General features: G+C 40.5%; 1 protein-coding gene across 1 annotated transcript; it reads left to right on the forward strand.

Moving 5' to 3' along the window:
• The first annotated feature begins 451 nt into the window (after window positions 1-451).
• LOC138968672 (uncharacterized) lies at window positions 452-6,389 on the forward strand. Its single transcript, XM_070341272.1, has 2 exons — window positions 452-809; window positions 5,381-6,389. Exons 1-2 carry the CDS (start codon window positions 550-552, stop codon window positions 5,535-5,537), a joined length of 417 nt encoding a protein of 138 aa, XP_070197373.1. The 5' UTR covers window positions 452-549; the 3' UTR covers window positions 5,538-6,389.
• Window positions 6,390-9,623: the final 3,234 nt, after the last annotated feature.

Consider the following 9,623-nt stretch of genomic DNA (forward strand, 5'->3'; position numbering starts at 1 on the left):
GGAGTTGGTACATTTATTTTTGCTGTACTTATTCAACCATGTCGTCTGTCTTCCTTGAGGACGCTTAGAACTCAATACTGCCCAAATCTTTCAATTTCATAGTAGGTGTGCTGAACGTTACAGACTATGACGTTAATCCAAAAACCATTGCAATGTTTAGTTTTCTATAACAATGTTATATTTAAGTCCAGGCTTGAGGACATCTGTGTAACGTTTGGTCTTATGCACAGTGTTAAACACATTTAAATGTAGGGGAATGTCCCAAACATTATTTTGCTGATGGAAGTGCAAGCATCTAGCGCCTGCCACGTGACACTGCACCGTTGATGCCACACGTCGATTTGTGCACAGTTCATATCATGTCCCCAGGTCAAATCATGTCCCCAGTTCAAATCATGTCCCTACAAAACGACCAATCCTGCATATCTTTACCCTATAAAACACCCATTTCATTCACTTCGGCCACTGCCTCCGAAGAGAAGCGATCACGTCTCACACAAAATTTCTACAACCACAAGGTTTAGAACCAGACCGAGACTTCACACAAACATGAACTCAGTTGTCTTCCGTTTTGCCGCGGCGGCGCTGCTGGTACTTCCGCTCTGCAAGGGCGCATGCGCACCGACGGGCTTAACGGTGGAAGAGAAGTTGAAGCTATTGGCCAGAGACAACGACGAGGACGGCAACGGTGTGGTGACCACTTCGGACATCGCCTACGACATCAACAACCGATACGACACCAACAACGATGGCCGTGTGGATGAGAGTGAGTGGGTCGCCCGCTGGACCTGCGGGTACGGCGATACAAAGTAAGTTGTGTTTTTTTCTCCTCAGTGAGTGTGTGTGTGGGTGGGTGGGTGTGTGTGGGGTGTGTGGGGAGTGGGAGCTGTGTGTGTAGGTGTATATATGTGTGTGTTTGGGTGTGTGTGTACGCGTGTAGGTGTAGGTGTCTGTGTATGTGTGTCTCCGTGTGTACGTGTGAGTGCGTGTATGTTTGTGCGTGTGGGGGGAGGGGTGTGTGTATATGTGGGTGTGTGGGTGTGTGTACGTGTGTGTGTGTTGAGGCAGGAGTACAGGGGGAGGCCAGGTGAAGGGTCTGGGGGTCTTGCTGTTGAAATATGGCATTTGGGAGAGTTTTCTGGGAGTCTCTCCTTGAGAAAAGAAAGTATATGTAGATCCAGCCCTGGTGTTTGCTTCTCTTCGCTATTTCATCTTGATATTAATGTTACTAGCGGTATGGTCTCGTTGGTTGAGTCTAAAACTTGCATCAAATTCTGAACATCTCAGAAAAATGGACGTCCGGGCTGACGGTTGCACAATGTGACAGTTTCACCTTTCGGGAACGACAACAGAAGTTGATGTTATGGGGGGGGGGGGGGGTGATTGTTAAACACATAAAAATTCTAGCCACGCGAACCCCTCGGATCATTGAAGACAGAAATAAGACAAGATAAAGAAGGCACCGCCGAGAACATTAACATAAAAGACGAATTCCTGAAACAACTCTGTCGTTTTTACATTTAGTCAAGTTTTGACTAAATGTTTTAACATAGAGGGGGAATCGAGACGAGGGTCGTGGTGTATGTGTGTGTGTGTCTACGTGTGTGTGTGTGTGTGTGTGTGTGTGTCTATGCGTGTGTGTGTGTGTAGAGCGATTCAGACCAAACTACTGGACCGATCTTTATGAAATTTTACATGAGAGTTCCTGGGAATGATATCCCCGGACGTTTTTTTCTTTTTTTCGATAAATGTCTTTGATGACGTCATATCCGGCTTTTTGTAAAAGTTGAGGCGGCACTGTCACACCCTCATTTTTCAATCAAATTGATTGAAATTGTTGTAGAGCAATCTTCGACAAAGGCCGGACTTCGGTATTGCATTTCAGCTTGGTGGCTTAAAAATTAATTAATTACTTTGGTCATTAAAAATCTGAAAATTGTAATTAAAATAATGTTTTTATAAAACGACCCAAAATTACTTTTATCTTATTCTTCATCATCTTCTGATTCCAAAACCATATAAATTATTACAGAAAAGCGTGCTATCCTGCTCAGCGCAACTACTACCCCGCTCTTCTTGTCAATTTCACTGCCTTTGCCACGAGCGGTGGACTGACGATGCTACGAGTACACGGTCTTGCTGAAAAAATTGCATTGCGTTTAGTTTCATTCTGTGAATTCGACAGCTTGACTAAATGTTGTATTTTCGCCTTACGCGACTTGTTCTTCTTTCGTTCTGTTCAATATGTTCTTTTTTTCAAAAGATTAGTCGCCATATCTTGTTGGTCATATCCCGCCATGAAATAACAGGTATGATTATGTGAGCACTCACTATAAGTTTTAAACTTGTTGTGCTCCTTTGTAAACATGTTGTTATATTCTCATATGTGCGTTTATGAATAAAATACTGTTTAAACCAATCGTCCACAACCCATACAAACTTGACGGAGTTATTTAATAATAATAATAATAATTGTCAGTAAGTACTGGTGTCACATGACTCTTGGAGTGCGCTAACTTTTCCACAGAGCGTATTCTTCCGCCCTTTGCCTAAGCGAGACTGTGCTCTCATCCTCAGAATTAATTAATGACATGTAGCTTATATTCTCCACAATACCAAATGACCATAAATTCCCTGCTTCTCAATTAAAGCAGAAGTGGGTTTTTTTCTGACAGATTGCATGTGCCTGTGCCAGTGCCAGTGATTTAAAAATAGAAGTCGCTGTGTTTCATCTAATTTTCGCCGACTTGCATAGATTCTTCTCATATGCAGTGTTAGTGGCATGTAGCTTATCATCCACATTACCAAATGATGAGTTAGTATACAATTCCCAGCGGCTAACAGAAAACACAAGTGTTATTCCGATAACGTACCAGCTAGACCAGTTTGGAAGACTGACTCGATCGACTCTGTAGCAGACTACACAGAAATACGACTACATCAGTTCAGTAAATGAATGGTTTTCGAATTATTATTTCAAGGCAAGAACAATCGTAATCGAAAACGTGTAAGGTTCAGAACGTTCTTACCATATATAAGACTTATTACCAGCCTGCGTCATGCGTGCAGACCACGGACGTGGTGCAAACTCAGTGCAGACTGCAGTGGTTCGATTGCCCAGGTAGCCTAGCAGTAGCAGACGACATTAACCCCGCTCAGCAAATTAACTTGTTGGGCAAATGTGAACGAAAAAACGATGGGGATATAATACGTGTAGGGTTCAGAGCATTCTTATTTACATGACTGATGTGAACCAGTTGATTGGCTAATGGCGATGCGCTAAAACTGTTAGCGCACTCTTGGAGTGCGCTAACTTTTCCACAGAGCGTATTCTTCCGCCCTTTGCTTAAGTGAGAGTGTACTCTCATCCTCAGAATTAATTAATGACATGTAGCTTATATTCTCCACAATACCAATGATTAAGACCATAACTTTCCTGCTTCTCAATTAAAGCAGAAGATGGGTTTTTTCTGACAGATTGCATGTGCCTGTGCCACAGTTGCCACTGATCTAAAAATAGAACCCGCTGTGTCTAATTTTTCAGTTTCAACTTGCGAAGATTCCTCTAATAATTATGCCATGTTAGTGGCATGTAGTTTATTGTACACATTACCAAATGATGAGTTAGTATACAATTCCCAGCAGCTAACAGAAAACACAAGTGTTATTCCGATAACGTAGCAGCAGAGACGGTAGCAGGTAGATCAGCACGTAGCAGACTACACTGAAATACGACTGCATGTTCAGTAAATGAATGTTTTCCGAATTATTATTTCAAGGCAAGAACAATCAGAATCGAAAACGTGTTGGGTTTAGAACGTTCTTACCATATATAAGACTTATTACCAGCCTGCCTCATGCGTGCAGACTCAGTGCAACGTGACGAGCAATTTTTGTTTTTGAAATGAGACTCAGTGCAGTAGCAGACGACATAAATCCCGCTCAGCAAATTAACATGTTGGGCAAATGTGAACGATAAAACGATGGGGATATAATACGTGTAGGGTTCAGAGCATTCTTACCGTTCATATTTAGTACCAGACTCCCCGATGAGTGAAGATACCACACGAGAAACATGCCACATTTATTTTGAAAATGTCCTTTTCGTCGACCTTGGCAAGGGGCAAAACTCTGCACAGTCAATCTGTCGAAGCTCGATGAAGGTTTCGAATCGCAAAGAACGAAGAGCACAGTCCTTTCTCCGAGTTTAAATGAGGTCTCTATGAAAGATCATCACTTTTTAGCTTAACGCTACACTGGAATTTACCAACAGAAATTAAAACAAGAGTTTGCGTGTGACGAAAGCACGACACACTTGAGACAGCCCACACAAAAGTAGATCCAGTGACACAAACCTGACCACACAGTTACGCCTATCCAAATGCGCGTTGCAAAATGTGCGTTTTGAATCTTCTTTTTTCTCTGGCGGTACTGACAATATCGTTATTGAAACAATCCCAGTGCACTAAGGGATTTATAGAGCAAATCTCGAAAATAATTATTGAACTCAGCGCTATGCGCTTCGTTCAATAATGAATTTTCGAGATTTGCTCTATAAATCCCGTAGTGCACTGGGATGTCTCAATAACTTAAATAATAATAATAATAATAATAATAATAATAATAATAATAATAATAATAATAATAATAATAATAATAATAATAATAATAATAATAATAATAATAATAATAATAATAATAATAATAATAATGGACATTTATATAGCGCTTCTCCACAGCTCGAAGCGCTTTACAAGTTCAATTTACAAGTTCAATCAAAAACACAACACGATATATACAACTAATACAATTTGTCTCAAATGAAAAGGAAAATACTCATCAAAGAGCACATATACATGCTTGCATGGGGGCCCGGTAGCTCAGTTGGTAGAGCACTGGACTTGTGATCGGAAGGTCGCAGGTTCGAATTCGGGCCGGGACGGACACGGGTCAACTTTATGTGCAGACCCAGAGACGGAAGCCATGTTCCACCCCCGTGTCATCACAATGGCACGTAAAAGACCTTGGTCATTCTGCCATAAGTGCAGGTGGCTGAATACACCTAAACACGCAGACACCTGGGTAGCGCGACTCCGTTGCTGCTAGCTTTCCACTGGGAGGAAGCGACCCGAATTTCCCAGCGATGGGACAATAAAGTAATGAAAATGAAAATGAAAATGAAATAAAATACAAAGAATCACATTTGTTCGCAGCGCAGCACAGTGCACAGTCAAAACACGCAAACAAACACATACAACAGACAAATGCTCACAACAAGCACACATGCACAAACACACACACACACACACACACACACACACACACACACACACACACACACACACACACACATCTGACCATCTATTCTATTTCATTCCAGGCAGTACGCACGCTGGGTTTGGGGCGTGCTCAACGGAGGAGCAAGCTACATGGACGCCAGTCAGTTTGCTGGAGAACCCTTCCACACTGGTATTCCTCTCGACAACTTCATCGCCACGAACCGCGAAAGATACATCAAGTTCGCCAGCAGCGGATGACGTTTTTAGCACTATGGAGGTCTAGATGCACTACGTGAAGCCAAGACGTGGCTAGCACGACCTGAAGAAGTTATCAAACGCGTGACGTAAAGGCTAGATTTGACGACCAGTTTATTGCTACGAACTGCAAAAGACAACTTTAGTACGTCAATATTGGATAAGTGTATTATCATTTTTTTGTAATGGTGGATATTTTGTGTGCGGGTTACTTATTCTCAAAACTTTCGGTAGTTGTGCTGTGTGTTAGATTTGACACCCCCCTGGTTCAATTCACTGCCACGAATAGTGACAGATATATCTTGTAGTGAAGAACATAATTATAGTGTATGCTTTAGTGGCGATGAAATCATTTGATACTTGGCAGTCGTCAGTGATCATATATATTAAAAAAAAAAAATTTCCCGTCTTAGTTTTAAACTACTGAAGCCTGATTCGTCATATAATTTTTGGTGGCTTGTTCCTTTAACTGCTCCGACAATTACCCTTAAGGCCTCGAGGTGGAGCTGTTCCAAAATGTTTGATAACCCTTCTGTACAACTGTCCCAGACGACATCGGCGTAATCAAAGTGTGGTAATACGTAAGATTTATACATGTATCCCTTCTGTTTGTGATTTTGTTGATTTACGTTTAAGTGGAAGAATATTGATTGATTTATGATGATTTGCAAGACAACAAACACAAAAAGGAAACTATTATAATATATTTTACACAGTTGTTACATGTCTACCACAGTATCAAAGTTAACGGTTCACCTTTTCCTTCTACCCGGAATGAATCAGTTGGGTTGTCGTTTTTCATCTTGAATTATATGCCGTGGGTTTTTTCGGTTGATAAAATAGTGTTGACTACTTTTTGATGAGGCCTCTTTTCCATATTTGCCAAGTGTGTGTGTGTGTGTGTGTGTGTGTGTGTGTGTGTGTGTGTGTGTGTGTGTGTGTGTGTGTGTGTGTGTGTGTGTGTGTGTGTAGAGCGATCATCTTATTCTAAATCATTTCCTGATTCCAAAAACATATAAATACGTTATATTTGGATTAAAATCAAGCTCTGAAAATTATAAATATAAAAATTATGATCAAAATTAAATTTCCGAAATCGATTTAAAAACAATTTCATCTTATTTCTTGTTGGTTCCTGATTCCAAAAACATACAGATATGATACGTTTGGATTAAAAACACGCTCAGAAAGTTAAAACGAAGAGAGGTACAGAAAAGCGTGCTATGCAGCACAGCGAAACCACTACCGCGCTGAACAGGCTCGTCAGTTTCACTCCGTTATGCACAAGCGGGGGACTACGGTCATTGTGAAAAAATTCAGTGCGTTCAGTTTCATTCTGTGAGTTCCACAGCTTGACTAAATGTAGTAATTTCGCCTTACGCGACTTGTTCACTATTTCAGAAGCCTCATCTCTCGCATGACTAAATGCCATCCTGTTTCTAACGTTTTTTTCTTTGGATTATCTGCTGAGATACAGCCGAAGAAGCTCACACACACACACACACACACACACACAAACACACACACACACATATCCATACCACTGATGAAGGGTTGCAATTCGAGACTATATTCTTACTCGTAATCGACTTGCCAAAACTAAACAGCCGAGTGCAAGGGATTCCAATGGATTCTCATCAATCACAGTCTCAGTAACTCTGTATGACACGTTCTGTACCTGCTCGCTCCTCGTACCGTTTGTTTCGTTAGATGGCTACGTTTCGGTAAACTCATTTATTTCACCATTATAATTTGACTTTCGCTGGCATTTTATTGCAGTCGTGTGAAGATAACATTTCACGCACGACAGTTATCAATTACCTGACGTCTGACACTTTTTTGGAATGATTTATGGTTTTTGAAAGGAAAATGCGTTTGAGTAGCCTATAAGCGAACAGTTGTTTCTTGTATTAACTATTTGTAGGGCGTAATGCGGGAAAAACACACCTTCGCCTTTTCCTTTACCCTCCCCTCATCGCTCTCCTGTTTTTTCTCCTCTTCTTCATGTGCTTCCTCCTGTCATGTGACACTTCATTTGGAAGTACAATTTTTTAATTAATGCACTTTATGAACATTATACGTTATTTGCGTTTTTGACCAAAATATGACATTTTACACAGATCGAGACAGTCATTGTTCTGGTGAACAATGACTGTCGAGATCTGTGTAAAATGTCATATTTTGGTCGAAAACGCAAATAACATTTTATGTATCGATCGAATTCCTTTCAGGTACTGACTTTGTTGTTGTTTTGATGATTGAACGAGCACACACACATGCAATCAAACACACACACCAAGAATACCTGTTTACACCAAACACATACACTTCAATGCGCCACAAAAATAGTGCAACTTCAAAAGTTTATTCAACTCCTTCAATTAACATTAGAATATTTGATTATCGCAACATTTTGCTCAGAACATAATCAAAGGAACGGAAAATTCATGAACATCAATTAAAACATCAATTAAATTGCTACATCTCTTTGCACCGTCAGTGTCAGTAACTGTTGTACACACTTGTCGTCACCCTGTCTCGCGATCAAGACTGGACGAGTTCATTGAGTAAGCTTGTGGGGTTAACAGCAGAGACAATCACCACGTTTGGTCTTATTTTGTTATTGTGATGTTCAAGTTGTTTATGGTACAGTTGTGGAAAGTAGGCAGAACTTGCATTGTCGTGGATATTTGCATGTCAGGTTGATTTTCTGCACTGAGGAAGAAATCCATATCTTCAAAGGACATGTCGAAAGTACTTGCCCCGCGCAAATCGACTTGGCTGTGTGTGCGACAGAGCTGAGTGAACTTCGCGAGGGGTTTGAATTTGGCCGCGGCAAAACTTGGAGTTGTGTGTTGCCTGCAATTATGCTGATGGAGGGTGTCTCCCATGTTCATCTTTTGTTCAGCTGAAGTGTGTTGGTATTCGATCTGAGTTAAAAGTCGTCTTTTGTTTTCAATTTCTTCCCGAGATAGATCTGCAAATCGCTTCATTTTTATATTTAGTCAAGTTTTGACTAAATATTTTAACATCGAGGGGGAATCGAGACGAGGGTGTGGTGTATGTGTGTGTGTGTGTGTGTGTGTGTGTGTGTGTAGAGCGATTCAGAGAAAACTACTGGACCGATCTTCATGAAACTTGACATGAGAGATCCAGTCCTGAGTATGGTATCTCCAGATGGTTTTTTTCATTTTTTTTATAAATGTCTTTGATGACGTCATATCCGGCTTTTCGTGAAAGTTGAGGCGGCACTGTCACGCTCTCATTTTTCAACCAAATTGGTTGACATTTTGGTCAAGTAATCTTCGACAAAGCCCGGACTTTGGTGTTGCATTTCAGCTTGAAGGCTTAAAAATTAATTAATGAGTTTGCTCATTAAAGTTGTCATTCAAATCGATTTTTCGCAAACAGATTTAAAATTGATTGCATCGTATTCTTCATCACATTCTGAATCTAAAAATATATACATATGTCATGTTTACTCTTAAAATGTGATCACAATTAACGAAAATAGATTAATTAATCTTACGATTAAAATTTAAGAAATCGATCCAAAAATGATTTCATCTTATTTTTTATCATTTCCTGATTCCAAAAACATATAGATATGATAGGTTGTATTCAAAACAAGCTCAGAAAGTTAACAAGAATACAGAAAAGCTCGCTTTCCTGCTTAACACAATACGCTACCTCGCTAATCTGGCGTGTCAATATCACTACGTTTTGCACGTGGGAGGTGAGCGATTTCCTTCACGCGGGGATTGACGAAGCTGTTCTGTTTTGGTGAAAAAATACAGTGCGTTCAGTTTCATCCCGTGAGTTCGACAGCTTGACTAAATGTAGTAATTTCGCCTTACGCGACTTGTTACAGTTTTGCAGACGTGTGCTTTGATCTGTGGGTTAATCCGCGTGTCCCAAATATGAAGTAAGTAGTTCCTTTGAAGTTTCGGTTAACCTGAAACGCCCAAATTATGAAGTTTTGTAGGCCTCTGACGTCACATGGCTCAAAGAAGGGAAATCCAATGTCCAATCGGTACATAAACTTTCGTTTTTACCGATAATTATGTATTCATGTGATGAGTTTTTAGT

This window comes from Littorina saxatilis, linkage group LG6, assembly GCF_037325665.1.
Source record: "Littorina saxatilis isolate snail1 linkage group LG6, US_GU_Lsax_2.0, whole genome shotgun sequence".
Lineage (NCBI taxonomy): Eukaryota > Metazoa > Mollusca > Gastropoda > Littorinimorpha > Littorinidae > Littorina > Littorina saxatilis.

What these genes read in the sequence shown, in the direction of transcription:
- LOC138968672 (XM_070341272.1), top strand. Translation starts at nt 550, where the DNA reads ATGAACTCAGTTGTCTTCCGTTTTGCCGCGGCGGCGCTGCTGGTACTT. An exon ending in TGCGGGTACGGCGATACAAA is followed by an intron (nt 810 to 5,380) that starts GTAAGTTGTGTT and finishes ATTTCATTCCAG; the next exon opens with GCAGTACGCACGCTGGGTTT.